General features: G+C 48.4%; 1 protein-coding gene across 3 annotated transcripts; it reads right to left on the bottom strand.

Annotated features, from left to right (window-relative positions):
* Positions 1-330: 330 nt before the first annotated feature.
* LOC308676064 (telomerase Cajal body protein 1-like) lies at positions 331-17,825 on the bottom strand. 3 transcript variants are annotated; one of them, XM_081341774.1, is made up of 11 exons: positions 16,759-17,825; positions 14,783-15,244; positions 12,952-13,050; positions 11,374-11,482; positions 9,660-9,748; positions 8,650-8,740; positions 7,529-7,661; positions 4,535-4,743; positions 4,252-4,355; positions 2,964-3,107; positions 807-1,206 (listed from the first exon to the last, which is right to left on the bottom strand). In XM_081341774.1, the coding sequence occupies exons 2-11, from the start codon at positions 15,061-15,063 to the stop codon at positions 1,014-1,016; spliced, it is 1,452 nt and encodes a 483-aa protein (XP_081197900.1). In that variant the 5' UTR covers positions 15,064-15,244; positions 16,759-17,825; the 3' UTR covers positions 807-1,013. The 3 variants fall into 3 exon arrangements, with proteins under 3 accessions (XP_081197898.1, XP_081197899.1, XP_081197900.1); XM_081341772.1 differs by lacking the exons at positions 2,964-3,107; positions 4,252-4,355 and having other exon boundaries at positions 331-1,206; XM_081341773.1 differs by lacking the exons at positions 2,964-3,107; positions 4,252-4,355; positions 16,759-17,825 and adding an exon at positions 16,083-16,367 and having other exon boundaries at positions 331-1,206.
* Between the last annotated feature and the right edge of the window lie 270 nt (positions 17,826-18,095).

An 18,095-nucleotide genomic window follows, 5' to 3' on the forward strand; every position in this document is an offset into this window, starting at 1 on the left:
AGCTGGGTGACTCTGGGCCAATCACCAGGAGACGGCGAGTTCTAGTCCCGCCTTAGATATGAAAGCCAGCTGGGTGACTCTGGGCCAATCACCAGGAGACGGCGAGTTCTAGTCCCGCCTTAGATATGAAAGCCAGCTGGGTGACTCTGGGCCAATCGCCAGGAGACGGCGAGTTCTAGTCCCGCCTTAGATATGAAAGCCAGCTGGGTGACTTTGAGCCAATCCTCCTCTCTCTCAGCCCAGCCCACCTCACAGGATTGTCGTGGTGGTGAAAAGAGGAAGACGCACGGAACATGTTTGCCTTCTTGAGTTCGGCAGAAACAATAAAAGCGGGATACAAATAAATTAATCATTTTTTTTAAAAAAACTTCCCAATTTATTGAGAGTTGTGGAGTTTGGGACTGGCTTGGTGAGGAAGACTTGAAACAATATGGATCCTCTGGGAGAAACCTTTATGAAATCTTTCATTAGGGGATGAAAGCCACGTCTTTTTTTCCTGTGAAAATAAGTATTGGAAAGAAGGAATTTGGCTCTAAATATGGAGAAAGCCGTCTGAGCTTTCTCCAAAGTCTGTCGGTTTGGGCAACGCCGGAAAAAACACGGATATCCCAGAGAAGCGAGGAATTCCAGGAAAAGAAACCTCTGTGTGTGTGGGGGGGGGGAAATCCGGTATTTCTCGCTGAGTTCAAAAAGAGAGAGGAAAGGGGACCAAGAAGAAAGATCGGGGCCTCTACTGAGACCCCCGTCAGGGCTTTCTCCTCCGTGAAAGACACACACACACACACACCGCCATTGGGTCTGTTGTTGAGACACTTGTGTCTCCTGTTGTGTCTTCAGAACGAGCTCTGGCGTCCATCCGGACCGAGGCACACCACGTCCGGGAGTCGTAGTTATGCGCCCAGTCCTGAAACCGGCAAGCGGAATAGCTTGGTGCAGGATCCTGCCACGATTCTTGTTCGGCTCCTCGTGCCACAGAGGAGGAGGCGGCCACGGCTGGAGTCTGGTCTTCTGGGCTAGGAAACGGCCCCCTCGCTTTGCGAGTCCGGGCTGCACCACCACAACCGGAGAGCGTTGTCGCCCTGCGTCCGAAGAGGGGCGACTGGACGGTCCCCTCCTTCTTCCGCCTCGTCCTCTCCACTCTCTGGCAGATCGGGAAAATGCCGCTGGCCCGAAGCGGTGGCCAGCAGAGGGAGGCTGGGGTGGAGGCTGGAAGAAAGAGGGGGGGAGAGGGATTAGGAAGACGAACCGGGGCTGGCTGGCTGGTGCCCCCCCCGGGACCGCAGGCTGCCACATCTGGAACGCCTGCCCTGCTCCGAGGGCCAAGGGTGACCCACAGCTGGAGAAGCTCTTGGCAAGAGGCCGATCCTGCGGCGGAAGCAGCATTGAATAGCACGCGGATGGGGGAGCTGTGTTAGCGATCCGGAGGGAGATCAAGAGGCTTTTTCTTTTGCAAGATCCAGTCTGGGTCGGTCACTGGGACCAGAACTTCTGGACTGAGGCTGGAGCCCGTCTTCTCTCTACTGGAGGCTTTATTCCCTATTCCTGTTCCTATCCCCCATTCCCAATTCCATTCCGTTCTTCATTTATTCTATTCTGTTGCATTCTCCTTGTTCTGTTCTGTTCTATATTTTATTATTCTATTCTATTCTAATTTTGTTCTATTCTATTCCTTATTCTATTCTATATTTTATTATTTTATTCTATATTTTATTATTCTATTCCATATTTTATTATTCTATTCTATTTCTTATTCTATTCTATTCTATATTTTATTATTTTATTCTATATTTTATTATTCTATTCTATTCTATTCTATTCTATTCTATTCTATTCTATTCTATTCTATTCTATTCTATTCTATTCTATTTTATTTTATTTTATTCTATTATTATTTTGTATTATTCTGTTCTATTCCATTCCATTCCATATTTTCTACTGTGTAGGTTTATGCATATGTTGCATGGAGCATGTTTAAATGTGTGTTATGTATGTGTACACTTTTGAAAGCAAGCAACAAAATTTCATTTTTAATGTGTGCCATTGTGCCCACAGTAAAAAAATGACAAAGGCTATCTATCTATCTATCTATCTATCTATCTATCTATCTATCTATCTATCTATCTATCTATCTATATCTATCTCTCAACTCTATCTATCTATCTATCTATCTATCTATCTATCTATCTATCATCTATCTATCTATCATCTATCTATCTATCTATCTATCTATCTATCTATCTATCTATCATCTATCTATCATCTATCTATCATCTATCTATCTATCTATCTATCTATCATCTATCTATCTATCTATCTATCTATCTATCTCTATCTATCTATCTATCTATCTATCTATCTATCTATCTATCTATCTATCTATCTATCTATCTATCATCTATCTATCTATCATCTATCTATCATCTATCTATCTATCTATCTATCTATCTATCTATCTATCTATCTATCTATCTATCATCTATCTATCTATCTATCTATCTATCTATCTATCTATCTATCTATCTATCTATCTATCTATCTATCTCTATCTACCTACCTACCTACCTACCAAGCAAGCAAGCAACCATTATATGCCACCCATATGGTCACCTACTGGCCCTGGGCAGCTTCCAAGAACCATTTTCCTTCTCCCATTTTCAGTCTCCTGCAGGACGTCCGACTCCCAATATCCCTAACTAAACAGCTAAGGATTCTGGGAGTTGAAGTCCAAGTGGTTAGGACACAACAGAGCAGAGGAAGCTGGCCCAAGCGGGCTCTTTCTGCTTACTTGGGGCCAGCACCGTCCGGGGGGGGGGGAGGGGGGAACAGAGGCACTCCGACACCCCAATGCACACCCTGCAAGCTTTGGGGTTACCCCTCCCGCCCCACAATCCCCTGTGGGGTGACAGAGCCTAGGCCGACCCTGACTTCCTGCACCCCGACGACCGCCCGAGCAGGATTCGTACCTGATCCCATTCACGCAGTCTCCCACGGCCTGGAATTGCAGCACTGGGGGTAACACAGCTGGGGGGTCGCCGGGGGGAGGCTGGGTGGTGTCCCAGACCGTAACGAGGCCGTTGGTGTTCCCACTCACCAAATACCGCCCACTCCTGTCCGGGGGGGGGAGGAGAAAGCAGGGGAAACCTGGTTAAAGTAGTCCCTTGACTTACGGCCGCAGTTGAGCCCCAAAGTTCCGCTATTAAGCGAGACAACTGTTCAGTGACTTTTGTCCCCGTTTTGCGGCCTTTCTTGCCGCGGTTGTTAAGTGGATCGCTGCAGTTGTTAAGCGAGTAATGCTGTTGTTAAGCGGACTTGGCTTCCTTATCGCTTGCCAGAAGGTCGCCAAACGGGAGCGCGTGACCCCGGGATAATGCAAGCGTCGTAAATGTGAGTCAATTGCCAAGCGTCTGAATTTTGAACACATGACCACGGGGGTGCTCCTCCTCCTCCTCCTCTCCTCCTCCTTCCCCCCACTCCTCTTCCTCCTCCTCCTTTCACTCCACAACCCCCATTTCCTTCTAGCACTGATGAGGTTCCCTCGTTGGGTCATGAAATGTCTGCAAGAAAACTGCCAAGCTCAGAGACCCCCAAGGACCCCACAGTCCTCCCTCCCTCCCTCTCCTCCCTTCTAACCCTGATGACGTTCCCTAGTTGGGTCATGAAATGTCTGCAAGAAAACTGCCAAGCTCAGAGACCCCCAAGGACCCCACAGTCAGTCAGTCCTTCCTTCCTTCCTTCCTTCCTTCTAACCCTGATGACGTTCCCTAGTTGGGTCATGAAATGTCTGCAAGGAAACCGCCCAGCTCAGAGACCCCCAAGGACCCCACAGCCCTCCTCCTCCTCCTCCTCTCCTTCTCCTTCTCCTTCTCTTCCTCCCTCCTCCTCCTCCTCCTCCTCCTCCTTCTTCCTCTTCCTCTTCCTCCTCCTCCTCCCACTGTCTTTTAGCACTGATGATGTTCCCTAGTTGGGTCATGAAACGTCTGCAAGGAAACCACCCAGCTCAGAGAGCACCAAGGACCCCACAGTCCTCCTTCCTTCCTTCCTTCCTTCCTTCCTTCCTTCCTTCCTTCCTTCCTTCCTTCCTTCCTTCCTTCCTTCCTTCCTTCCTTCCTTCCCTTCTAGCACTGATGATGTTCCCTAGTTGGGTCATGAAACGTCTGCAAGGAAAACCGCCCAGCTCAGAGACACCCCCCCAAGGACCCCGAAGAAAACAAGCCATCTCCAGGAGGGGAGCGCATCCAGACGGCCACTTACGGATCCAGGTCAAAATACAGCCTCTGATTGGTGCCCACCGTGCGGGAGAGCGAGAAGACCATTTCGCCCGGCTGCCGGAGGTCCCAGCAGAGAATCTCGGCGTCCTGTCGGAGAATGGCGGACGCTTACGAGAAGGCGGAGGAGCAAGCTGGACTCCTTTCCCACGTCCTTCACCCGCCTTTCCCGACGCTCAGGCCACCCGGAGCCGGGTTCAAGAGATGGGACAGCCACCAGGCCACGCTCGGCCCCTCCATCCCTCCCGCCAAACGCCGCCGGGCTTTACCTTGCGTCCGCCGGTGAAGAGGTAAAGTCCGTCCGGGGAAAAGGCGGCGTGGGTGACGCCCCCGCGGTGCCCAACGAGCATCGCCAAGGGGTCTCCCTCCGCGCGGGAGTAGAGGCCGACGGTCTTTGCGTACGAGGTGCAGGCGTAAAGGGGCTGCGTCGGGCTGAAGGCGATGCAGGAGATGATCCCAGTTTGTCCTTGTTTTTTCGCTGGGAAAAAGGGGGCAAGGCGGCAGGATGAGGCCCATTTTTTTTTTTAAGGAAAATTTTATTGATTTGTCTAGTTTTACATTTAAATATTTGCAAAGCAACGTGGCGGCTGAGTTGGCCCACAATTCAATAACAGACAGATATCTTTAGTACAGATCACGAACTGTTAAAATTCAATATTTCCTCCCTTTTCCCCCCTGGGCGTTTACTGTCTCACATTTAAATTAACACAATTCTTATGATATCGATTTAATAAAAATTAAAAAAAAAACTTTCTTACGTTTATCCATATTTTTTTTAGTTTGTACCTGTCCCTAGTTGTTTTAACGTTCAATCTTTTTAGACAATCGAGGTCCTGGTTAGTTTTCCCCCAATTTTTAGTTTCCCGTTAATATTTTAAGTTTAACGTTTAATATTTATAATTCCCAAGTTTTAAAGGAGGCCCAGTTCTATTAATCCACCCTTAAGACCCATGAAGCTATGAAAGGGGGGGGCTTTCCTGGGGTCCCCCACCCCGGGGCACCGAGCACCCCCCCCCCAATCTGGAGACTCCCCTGATGCCAGAAGACAGGCCGACGTGGAGACAGGTGGTCCTCAAGTTACAGCAGTTCATTTAGTGTGCGGTCACTAAATATTTTAGATTTTATTTTTTAACCCTGCCTTGATTATGTTTAGAAATCACTCGGGCTATTTATGCAGCTAGTCCTCAACTTACAGCAGTTCAATGAGTGACCGTTCAAACTTACCACGTCACTGAAGAGAGTGACCTATGACCGTTGTTTGCACTTACGACCGTTGCACGGAGCCGTGATCAAAATTAAAATGCTTGGCAACTGACTCGTATTTACGACGGTGGCAGCGTCCCGGGGTCACGCGATCCCCTTTGGCGACCTTCTGACAAGGAAAGTCACTGGGGGAACGCCGGATTCACTGAACGAGACTCTGTTACTATTGTTAACAAACAGCGCTTCGCTTAACAACTGCAGCGAGAGAGGTCGTAAAATGGGGTCCTTGAATTACGGCAATTCAGCCTAAAGTTTCCACGGCTGAGCGAGACAGTCGTTAAGTGAATTTTGCCCCATTTTATGGCCTTTCTCGCCAATTTAAGTGTTTCTCAATTTGGGCCACTTCAAGGCGGCTGGACTTAAACTCCCAGAATGCCCCAGCCAGCAGTGCCAACGGGAGTTCAGGCCTTATGGGAGTTGAAGTCCGTTTAAAGCAGGGGTCTTCAAGCTTGGCCCTTTGATGACTTGTGGACTCCCCGAATTCCTCAGCCAGCGTGAGGGAACTATGGTCCTTTGATGACTTGTGGACTTCAACTCCCAGAACTCCTCAGCCAACGTGAGGGAAGTTTGACTCTTTGATGACTTGTGGCCTTCAACTCCCAGAATTCCTCAGACAGCGTGAGGAAACTGTGACCCTTTTCTCACTTGTGGACTTCAACTCCCATAAGTCCTCAGCCAGCATGAGGGAACTGTGACTCTTTGATGACTTGTGGCCTTCAACTCGCAGAATTCCTCAGCCAGCATGAGGGAACTATGACCCTTTGAGGACTTGTGGACTTCAACTCCCAGAATTCCTCAGCCAGCCTGAGGGAACTGTGACCCTTTGATGACTTGTGGCCTTCAACTCCCAGAATTCCTCAGCCAGCGTGAGGGAACTATGGCCCTTTGATGACTTGTGGACTTCAACTCCCAGAATTCCTCAGCCAGAGTACCTGGCTGAGGAATCCTGGGAGTTGAGGTCCACAAGTCATCAAAGGGCCAAGTTGGAAGACCCCTGGCTTACAAGTGACCACTCCTTTAATTATTGCAGATTATTTTATATATGGATCCTTTACAGGAGAGGAACTTTTAAATAGGACATTGTCACCAGTCCCTCAACAGCTCGGGACTACAAAACCTTAAAACGACACCTCTTCCCCTGTGATTCCCCCCCACAATTTACGTCCTTCCTGAAGTGGGGTCCCACTTCTGTCATAATTCTCCCATGTCTTCATATATATATATATATATTTTTAATTGGTTTATTTATTCCTGGGATTTCTGCTCACTGCCTCAAAAAAGGGACTTTTTGGCAGTTTGCAAGTCTCCCATCAAGTCCGCAAAAAGGCAAACCGACAAGAGGCAAAATAAACGGCAAGTTTTTCACACCTCACAGCTTCTCACAAAAACAATTATCTTTTTTCTTTAAAAAAAATGGCGGCTAGCCAACAAATTTCGGGGTGGGGAGGAGGCAGGCTGTTGCAGCGACGCGAAGCAAAGCAACGGGAAGACCAGGCTGCGACGTTCTGCCTCCCCCTCCGCCGTCACTATGCAAGAACGGGGTGCCCTCCTACGTCGTGTGTGTGTGTGTGTGTCAGAACCGGCCTCTCTTCCCTTTTTAATTGCCATTTTTATTTATTATTTTGCTGATTCTCTCGTCCCTGAGCGCACGGGGATTCCTCGACTTACAACGAACGGCACCCGAATTTTCCACGGCCGGTTGGTTTTACGAGCATTCTTCCCAGCTGTTTTAAGTGAATCACGCGGACGTTAAGCGAAGCTGGCTTGAGGTGGCTCATCGGAAGCCGGCTGGGAAGGTCGCAAATGGGGATCGTGTGATCCCGGGACGCTGCAACTGTCGTAAGGAGGAGTCAGTTGCCAAGCGTCTTGATTCTTGATCCCGTGACCAGAGGGATGCTGCAACTGGTCGTAAAGCGGTCGTTAAGTGAGTTTTTCCCCACTGCCGTTGTAACTTCCAGACTTTGGCTGTTGCCCTCAATCCGACCTAGGGTTTAACTCACCAAATGTGGGTCTGTTTTCGCACGACCGGCCGGGCCGCGATGTGTCGAACACCCGCACCATTTTGTCGAAGCCGCAAAAGAGCTGGGCGCCATCAGGAGTGAAGCAGAGCGAGTGGGCGGCCGTCAACTCATCCTGGACCGAAAGGACAGACAGACAGGTCTCTGGTCAAGCTCTTTGTGTGTGTGTGTGTGTGTGTGTGTGTGTGTGTGTGTGTGTTGTGTGTGTGTGTGTAATTGTAGAGCCCCCAGCTTTTCCCCAGGACATTTTTTTGTGTTTTACATTAGGCTGCATTCATTACAGAATAACAGAAGGACAAGAGTTGGAAGGGACCTTGGAGGTCATCTAGTCCAACCCCCTGCTCAGGCAGGAAAGCGTACACTGTTTCAGACAAATGGCTGTCCAGTCTCTTCCTTAAAAACCTCCTGTGATGAAGCACCCGCAACTTCTGGCAGCAATTCGTCCTACTGATTATAATAGAATCATAGATTCAGACCTGGAAGGGACCCTGGAGGTCATCTAGTCCAACCCCCTGCTCAGGCAGGAAACCCTATACCGTTTCAGACAAATGGCTGTCCAGTCTCTTCTTAAAAACTTCCAGCGTTGGAGCATTTACTCCTTCTGGTGGCAGGCGGTTCCACTGGTTAATTGTTCTCACTGTCAGGAAGTTTCTCCTTAGTTCTAGGTTGCTTCTCTCCTTGACTAGTTTCCATCCGTTGCTTCTTCTCCTGCCTTCAGGCGCTTTGGAGAATAGCTTGACTCCCTCTTCTTTGGGGCAGCCCCTGAGATACTGGAAGGCTGTTATCCTGTCCCCCCTCGTCCTTCTCTTCGTTAAACTGGGCATCCCCGATTCCGGCAACCGTTCCTTATGTGTTTTAGCCTCCTGTCCCCTGATCCTCTTCGTTGCTCTTCTCTGCACTCTTTCCAGAGTCTCCACATCCTCTTCTTTACACGGTGGTGACCAGGCCGTATTCCAAAGATGGCTCATTAACGGAGCAAAGTGCGCAGACCTTCGAATGATTAACTGGGCGATTCATTTCTGGGCAAGATGGAAATCCCAGGGGGGCTGGGGAGGGTGGGGGAGGCTGAGTGGGGGGGGGCTCTGGCCTTCAGACCTACTCACCAGGTGGTTGTAGGGGCGAAAAGAGGCCCGCAGCTCCCCACTGAAGGCATCCCACACGTGGACCGGGTTGTCTCGGCTGCTGCTGGCCAGGCTGCAAAGGGAGAGAAGGCAGTGAAGGGAAGGGGAAGGGGAAGGGGAAGGGGAAGGGGAAGGGGGAGGGGAAGGGAAAAGGAAAGAGAAAGGGAAGGAAGTGGAAGGGGAAGAGAAAGGGAAAAGGAAAGAGAAAGGGAAGGAAGGGGAAGGGGAAGGGGAAGGGAAGGGGGAGGGGAAGGGAAAAAGGAAAGAGAAAGGGAAGGAAGGGGAAGGGGAAGGGGAAGGGGGAGGGGAAGGGAAAAAGGAAGGAGAAAGGGAAGGAAGGGGAAGGGGAAGGGGAAGGGAAGGGAAAAAGGAAAGAGAAAGGGAAGGAAGTGGAAGGGGAAGGGGAAGGGAAGGGAAAAAGGAAAGAGAAAGGGAAGGAAGTGGAAGGGGAAGGGGAAGGGAAGGGGGAGGGGAAGGGAAAAAGGAAGGAGAAAGGGAAGGAAGGGGAAGGGGAAGAGAAAGGGAAAGGGGAAGTGGAAGGGGAAAAGGAAGGAGAAGGAGAAAGGAAGGGAAGGGGAAGGAAGGGAAGGGGGAGGGAAAGGAAGGAAGGGGAAGGGGAAGAGAAAGGGAAGGAAGTGGAAGGGGAAAGGGAAGGGGAAGGGAAAGGGAAAAGGGAAGGAGAAGGGAAGAGGAAAGAGAAAAGGGAAGGGAAGAAGGGAAGGGGAAGGGGAGGCTGGCATGGACCAAAACCAAGCCGGGCTGTGGAAGAGGACGCTGGGTACCGAGGGGACCCACAAGGGACCCACAAGGGCTCCAGGGGGGGCACACAAGGAGCACCGGCCTCCCTCTTTCAGCATTTCAGATCAGAACTATTGACGTCATATTTCATATATTCAATATCTAACCCTATCCCCCCCCTGGGCAGCTTCCAAGAACGTTGGGGGTTTGGGGGGGGGAGCAAAAGGCTGCGAGAAGAACCGAAGTGGATTTACAAGCAAGTCTCCGGATCGGAAGAATTCATCTGCGGGAACCAGCAGTAGTCGTATAGGGTGTCGCCTTCCGCCATGCGCAGGACGGGACTCTGTGGAGGGGAAGAGGAGAGGAGAGGTAATAATAATAATAATAATAATAATAATAATAATAATAATAATAATAATAATAATAATAATAAAGTAACAGTGATACCCATTGTCATCGGGGCACTGGGAACAATGTCCAAAAACTTTGCAAAACACATCAAGAAATTGCAGCTTCCTGCAATAATAACTCCAGCAAAGCTGCAAAAAACTGGGCTACTCGGAAGATCTTACATTTTAAGGAGGTACCTGGTTGATCCCTAGGATGCTGGCAGAGAAAGAAAGAAAGAAAGAAAGAAAGAAAGAAAGAAAGAAAGAAAGAAAGAAAGAAAGAAAGAAAGAAAGAAAGAAAGAAAGAAAGAAAGAAAGAAAGAAAGAAAGAAAGAAAGAAAGAAAGAAAGAAAGAAAGAAAGAAAGAAAGAAGAGGAAGGAAGGAAGGAAGGAAGGAAGGAAGGAAGGAAGAAAGAAAGAAAGAAAGAAAGAAAGAAAGAAAGAAAGAAAGAAAGAAAGAAAGAAAGAAAGAAAGAAAGAAAGAAAGAAAGAAAGAAAGAACCTTGGAGGTCATCTAGTCCAACCCTCTGCTCAGGCAGGAAAGCTGGTTTGGCACATTAGACTAAAGGGATGTGGGTGGCGTGCAGGACCACCCTGAGGGTGGAGGGCTCAGGCCCCTTTCATCCAGAGTGGCGTTTCTCGACTTGGGCAACTTGGAGACGGGTGGACTTCGACTCCCAGAATGCCCCATGGAGGGAAGTTGGCCCAGAAAAAGGATATGCCCCAGCAAAGAACAGACTGTCTGAGGAATTCTGGGAGTTGAAGTCCACAAGTCTTAAAAGTTGCCAAGTTTGAAGACCCCTGATCTGGAGTTAAGGCTGACCTGGACTTTCCAGCTGTTAACAGCAATGGTTGATCAATCCAGGTCTCTTTTAACTCCGGTTTAACATGAGAGCTCGGGTTAAGCCTACAAACCAGAAGTTATCCTGGTTTGATTTTTAAGCACCTCCCGCTTACTCGGGTTTTCAGCAAAAGCTGAGGAGAGAACGCACCTCTCAACTGCCCGCAAGGCTGACTCTGCCTTGTTCACAAGACCGGCAGATTCAAATCCCAGGTTTACAGTGACAAAGAAACGGGCAGCCATGGGAAAGAGGTTAGAACACATGCTGGTTTAGCACATCAGACTAACCCGATATTGGTCAGCCCTTCTCTCTCAGCCCAGCACACCACCCAGCGCCGGTAGGAGGAGAAGAGAGGAGTAAAGGTCCTCCCTCCACTTACGACCGCAACGGAGGCCAAAATTTCGAGTTGCTAAGTGAGAAATTTGTTAAGTGAGCCTCGCCCCGTTTTTGGACCTTCCTGGCCACCGTTGTTAAGTGAGTCACAAGTGAGTTGCTAAGTGAATCCGGCTTCCCTATTGACTTTGCTTGTCCAAAGGACACAAAAAGGGGGATCGCGTGACCCCGGGACGTAAATACGAGCCAGTCGCCAAGCGTGTGAATTTTGATCGCCTGACCCTGGGGAGGCTTGCAACGACGGTTGTAAGTACGAGAAAGGGTCGTACGTCAGTGCCCCTGTAGCTTCGAGCGGTCTCTCCATGCATTGTTGTGAGTCGAAAAGGAACAACGAATCCACGTACCATTTCAGTCACCTCTCCCCACTGCTCTGCATACAGCTCTGGAGGAAGGTTGTATATCCGCAGTGTGTTGTCGGCACTGTTGGTCAGCAGGCAAGTCCCATCGGGCGCCCTGCAGGAGGGAGGGAGGGGGGTCAGAAACACCCCCAAAAGGGGTCTCCCCCCCAGCCAGGTGGGGTTCTGCTACTCCCAGCTCATTTAACCAAGCAAGTCGTTTTTTTCAGCCACAAAAGAGGGGGAAATGATTAATAATTTAATTTAATAATTTGATTTCTATACCGCCCTTCTCCCGAAGGACTCAGGGCGGTGATAACACAAACCTGACAGGGAAAGTTGTGTTGCAATGAGGAATACAACCAACAAGATGACAATTACTTTTCGAAACCAATGTTTCTCAGCCTCAGCAACTTTTAAGCTGGGTGGACTTCAACTCAAAGAATTCCCCAACCAGCCATGCTGGCTGGGGAATTCTGGGAGTTGAAGTCCACATCTGTTAAAGCACACTGAGGAATTCTGGGAGTTGAAGTCCACCCATCTTAAAGCAGGCTGGCTGGGGGATTCTGGGAGTTGAAGTCCACATCTCTTAAAGCACACTGAGGAATTCTGGGAGTTGAAGTCCACCCATCTTAAAGCAGTCTGGCTGGGGAATTTTGGGAGTTGAAGTCCACATCTGTTAAAGCACACTGAGGAATTCTGGGAGTTGAAGTCCACCCATCTTAAAGCAGGCTGGCTGGGGGATTCTGGGAGTTGAAGTCCACATCTCTTAAAGCACACGGAGGAATTCTGGGAGTTGAAGTCCACCCATCTTAAAGCAGGCTGGCTGGGGGATTCTGGGAGTTGGAAGTCCACATATCTTAAAAGGGAACTCTGGGAGACAAAATCCACGCGCCTCAAAGGGAATTCTGGGAGATGAAGTCCACCCATCTTAAAGCAGGCTGGCTGGGGGATTCTGGGAGTTGGAAGTCCACCCATCTTAAAGAGGAATTCTGGAATTAAAAGTCCACACGCCTCTCAAAGGGAATCCCAAGAGTTGGAATCCACACACTTTGAAAGCAATTCTGGGAGTCTTAAGTCCACATATCTTCAAAGGGAACTCTGGGAGACGAAATCCACGTGCCCCAAAGGGAATTCTGGGAGATGAAGTCCACCCATCTTAAAGTTGCTGAGGCTGAGAAAGACCGATCGACCCAGCTGAAGCATTCTGCCTTGGGGGAGCCTGCATCTTCCTTTCAAGAGTTTCTCACCCACTTTAAAACTGGAACTTGCGTGAGCCCATCTGCCTGCCCCATAGACCCCTTCTTTCTCCCACTTTTTAAGCCCCTTCCCTCCCGGTCATTCAGCTGCCTTCTTCTTACTTCTAGCAGCCTCCACGCCACCTCCATCGCTGCTGGGACCAGCCGATAGGTCCCTGGGTGGGCTTCTGCTGTCCAGTCCCATCCAAGAGGAGAAGAATCTGGGGAATTCTCCACGTCTAAGGGCCAGCAGCAGCCCAAACCCAGAACAGGTGGGAAGTGGCCTTCACTTCCAAGACCCAGGCGGTCTCACCCGGGCCCCGAAAGAGCTCTCCCGCCAGCTACTCACCACTTGCAGCCTTTCAAGAAGTTCTCCGGGACGTGGCTGTACTCGGCCCACGCGCCTGTCAGAAGTCGGGGGGCCTGCCCAAAGTCGTACGCTGGAAAGCTAGGAGACGGGAGAAAGATGCCAGTTGCATCCTGTGAGCTAAACTACTAATTACTACCAACCAGGGCTGTAAATGCTGCTAATTAAGTCTCCCTTCGGCTGCTCTGCCATAACTAGCACTGGGTGGGTCGTGAAAGGTCGGAAAGAAAACCACCCAGCTCAGAGATCACCAAGGACCCCACAGTCCTCCTCCTCCTCCTCTTCCTCCTCTCCACACACCTCACTTCCTTCTATTTTTTATTTTTATTTTATTTTAATTCCATTTATATCCCGCCCTTCTCCGAAGACTCAGGGCGGCTTACAAGCTTAGCAGTAGCCTTCATTCTATGTATATGCCTGCTTATTAGGGCTTTCACACACACACCCCAAGCGGCATTATTACAAAGTCAGCTTATTGCCCCCAACAATCTGGGTCCTCATTTTACCTACCTGGGAAGGATGGAAGGCCGAGTCAACCTTGAGCCTGGTGGGACTCGAACCTGCACTAATGGCAGGCAGCTGGTGTTACTTAAGGAGGCGTTAGCCCACTGCTCCACCAAGGCTCTTCTAGCACCGATGTTACCCAGTTGGGTCATGAAATGTCAACATGAAATGCATAGAGAGCCCCAAGGACCCCACAGTCCTCGTCCTCCGCTCCTCGTCCTCCTCTTCTCTCCATAAAGCCCACTCCCTTCTAACACTGATGAGGTTCCCTAGTTGGGTCATGAAACATCTGCAAGGAAACCACCCAGCTCAGAGAGCACCAAGGACCCCTCAGTTCTCCTCCTCCTCCTCCTCCTGATGCTGTCTCCACAATCTCCCCTCCCTTCTAACATTGATGATGTTTCCTAGTTGGGTCATTCATGAAATGTCTGCAAGGAAGACAATCAAGTTCAGAGAGCACCAAGGTCCCCACAGTCCTCCTCCTCCTCCCTTCTAGCCCTGATGATGTTCCCTAGTTGGGTCATGAAAGGTCTGCAAGGAAACCACCCAGCTCAGAGACCCCCAAGGACCCCACAGTCCTTCCTTCCTTCCTTCCTTCCTTCCTTCCTTCCTTCCTTCCTTCCTTCCTTCCTTCCCTGATGATGTTCCCTAGTTGGGTTATGAAAGGTCTGCAAGGAAACCACCCAGCTCAGAGACCCCCAAGGACCCCACAGTCCTTCCTTCCTTCCTTCCTTCCTTCCTTCCTTCCTTCCTTCCTTCCTTCCTTCCTTCCTTCCTTCCTTCCTTCCTTCCCTGATGATGTTCCCTAGTTGGGTCATGAAACATCTGCAAGGAAACCACCCAGCTCAGAGAGCACCAAGGACCCCTCAGTTCTCCTCCTCCTCCTCCTCCTGATGCTGTCTCCACAATCTCCCCTCCCTTCTAGCACTGAGGATGTTACCTAGTTGGGCCACGAAGCATCTACAAGAAAATCACCAAGATCAGAGAGCATCAAGGACCCCCTCGGTCCTTCTCCTCGTTCTCCCTTCTCCCCCTCTCTGCAAACTCCCCTCCCTTCTAGCACTGAGGATGTTACCTAGTTGGGTCCTGAAACGTCTGCAAGAAAACCACCAGGCTCAGAGAGCCCCAGGGACCCCCCCCCCACCCTAAGCTCCCCAGGCCACGCCTCAAAGCCACAGACTAGAAGACCTTCAAGGTCCCTTCCAAACTTATCATCCTACGTTCATATCCTGTTCCGATTCTCCGGGGTTGAGGAAGACCCAACTCCTCTGCCTAAACTGAACTGCCTTTTGTTCGGAATCCAACTCACTAATATTGTCCCCCATCGGTCAACGCTCCACTTCCTTCGACCGCTTCCTCCTGCTTCTCGTTGCCCAGCTCTTCCTCAAAGCCCAGCGAAGCGTCCTGGAAGCGGGATCCTCCTTCCTCTCGAGAAAGTCCCCGGGCAGCAGGATGTTCGTCTTCTTGAGCTCCGTTCAGCCGTGGCACCTTAGAAGCCGGTCCAGAATTTACTCCCGCTTCCCCATCGTTGTCCGTTGAAAGTTGCACGTCTGCCGTAGCCGGGCTCTCCGCAGAGAATTCGGCCTCCATCGCACACTTCGAAAAAGGGTCTCTTGAACAAGAGCTGCTAGGCTGGGACGCCCCTGGGAGGAGTGTGGATACAAGCAATCCTCCTGGCTATAGCTATAAATTGCAGTTTCAGCTGGAGGAGAAAGCGGTTTTATTCATCCCAGCTTGGGAAAGGAAAGGACGCCACGAGGAAGTGAGGTTTCTGTAGATTAAGAAACAAAAAAACATCAATATTGTTGATTCTGTCGAAACCGAATAGAATAGAAAATAGAATAGAATAGAATACAGAATAGAATAGGACAGAACAAAATATAGAATAGAACAGAATATAGAATACAGAATATAATAGAACAGAACAGAATATACAATACAGAATAGAACAAAACAGAAGAGAATACAAAATAGAATATACAACACAGAATAGAATAGAATAGAGAATAGAGAATAGAATAGAATATAGAATAGAATATAGAATATAGAATAGAATAGAAAATTAAAGAATAGAATAGAATAGAATAGAATAGAATAGAATAGAATAGAATAGAATAGAATAGAATATAGAATAGAATAGAATAGGAAATTAAAGAATAGAATAGAATAGAATAGAATAGAATAGAATAGAATAGAATAGAATAGAATAGAATAGAATAGAATAGAATAGAATAGAATAGAATAGAATAGAATAGAATAGAATAGAATAGAATAGAATAGAATAGAATAGAGGATAGGATAGGATAGAATCTGGAAGGGATCTTGGAGGTCTTCTAGTCCAACCCTCTGCTCAGGGGGAAACCCTTCTCCATTTCAGACAGATGGATCTCTAATCTCTTCAACTGTAGCAAGTTATTCTAGGGGAAAGTATTCCAGACCACCCCAGAATTTAGTAGCCCGATGAAGGTTTCTCGTATTTGACAGAGCAAGGAAATTAACACTTAAAACCAAAATACTAGTCCTTCTAACACAGGTCGTCCTTGACTTACAATCGTTCATTTAGTAACCGTTCATGAAGTTACAACAGGACTGAAAAAAAAGTGACTTACGACTGTTTTTTACACTTTACAACTGTTGCTGCAGGATCAAAATTCACACGCTCAGCACCTGACTCATATTTATGACGGTCGCAGCATCCTGGGGTCACGTGATCCCCTTTTGCGACTTTCCGACAAGCAAATTCAACGGGGAAGCTTGACGACCAGGTGACTCACAACTGCACAACTGCCGTGATTCACTTAACAACTGTGGTGAGGCAGGTCGCCAAACAGAGCAAAACTCACTTAACAACTGTCCCGCTTAGCAACGGAAATTTGGGGCTCCATTGGGGTCGTAAGTCGAGGACTACCTGTGCAGTCATCCAAATAATTTATAATAAATGATGTAACATCTAATAAATTAAGGGGTGGCCTTCATTACATCAATAACTTTATGCATTATAGTAAAATTATTGCACAATTCAATGAAATAATAAATTAAAGGACGCCCTTCCTTGCATTAATTTATAATGATTATTTTAATAAATTAAGGGATGGCCACCACGACATCAATCAACTTAATGCATAGTAATAAATAGTGCAGCGATATAACAAGCTAAGGGGTGGTCATCATTACATTAATTTTTAATAAACGATCCACCTAATAAAACAATAAATTTAATGGCTTAAATTGACTTTTAATAAGGAATTATTGAATGAAATGCAACCATAAATTAATAGCGGCCACCATTCAAATTAAGCATCCTGAGCCCGGCGGTGCAGCGCAACGGGGAAGACCAGACACGCGTCTGGCAGTTCAAGGTCGACACGCGTCACCATCGTAACGTGTAAACGATCTGATGCGTGCAGAGCTGCCCAGCGCCGTCAGGGGCGAGCTCCGAGCCTCCCCGCGGCAGCTTCCCCAGGAGGGGGAGGCGAAAGGCGGCCAGCCTTCAACTTGCCTCCCGGAAGCTTCTGCTCCGCATTGAGGCGATGGGCGGCGAAAGGGAGCCGCCATGACACCCCAGGCCCCGCCCCCTGATCGCGACGCGGAGTCTCGCGAGAGTTGGAGGATTTCAGGCGTCGCGCCATTTTTCCGCACGCAGAGATAGGAAATTTAGAGGAGTCACTCCCCCTCCCCGGAGGTGTAAATTGAAACTTCCGGGTACAGCATTGTCTTTAAATTCTATTCTATTCTATTCTATTCTATTCTATTCTATTCTATTCTATTCTATTCTATTCTATTCTATTCTATTCTATTCTATTCCATATTTTCTATTCTGTTCTGTTCTGCATTTTCTTTTCTATTCTGTATTTTCTTTTCTATTCTGAATTTTTTATTCTATTCTATATTTTTTATTCTATTCTATATTTTATTATTCTATTCTATTCTATTCTGTTCTGTATTTTCTTTTCTATTCTTTTCTATTCTGTTCTGTATTTTCTTTTCTATTCTGTATTTTTATTCTATTCTATATTTTATTATTCTATTCTATTCTATCCTTATTTCTATTCTATTCTATTCTATTCTATGATCAAAATTCAGAGGCTTGGCAGCTGACTTGTACTTATGACGGTTGTTACAGTGGCCCAAGGTCACACGGATCCCGTTCTGCGGCCTTCTAGCAAGCAAAGCCAATGTGGAAGCCAAATGTACTTAACAACCGAGTTACTCACTTAACAACTGCAGGGACTCACTTAACAATGGCGACAAGTCAGGTTGTAAAACGGAGACAAAACTCACGTGACAACTTTCTCGCTTAGCAATGGAAATTTTCGGCTCAGTCGTAAGGCGAGGAATTTTCCAGGCAACTGGCGGGCGGGGGGGGGGCAGCTATAGGAATCTGAGTGGGGGCCAAGAGAGGCAGGATCTCTGCACTGTGTGACCTGGTTGACCTAACCTGGCTTCTTTCTGCCAACATGAAAGATGGAGCATTGCGGTATTTTCCACCCACACTCTCCGCTCGAGTTGTCAGCTTGTTCTTTCCAGCGATAAAAGTGTCTGAGTTGCACAATGCGACACTTGTGGCCTTTCCCCCACTTGCCGAGTGGAAGGGCTCCCCCCACCCCCGCTGGGTCCTTCCC

The sequence above is a fragment of the Vipera berus genome, assembly GCF_964194415.1.
Source record: "Vipera berus genome assembly, chromosome: W".
Taxonomy (NCBI): Eukaryota; Metazoa; Chordata; class Lepidosauria; order Squamata; family Viperidae; genus Vipera; species Vipera berus.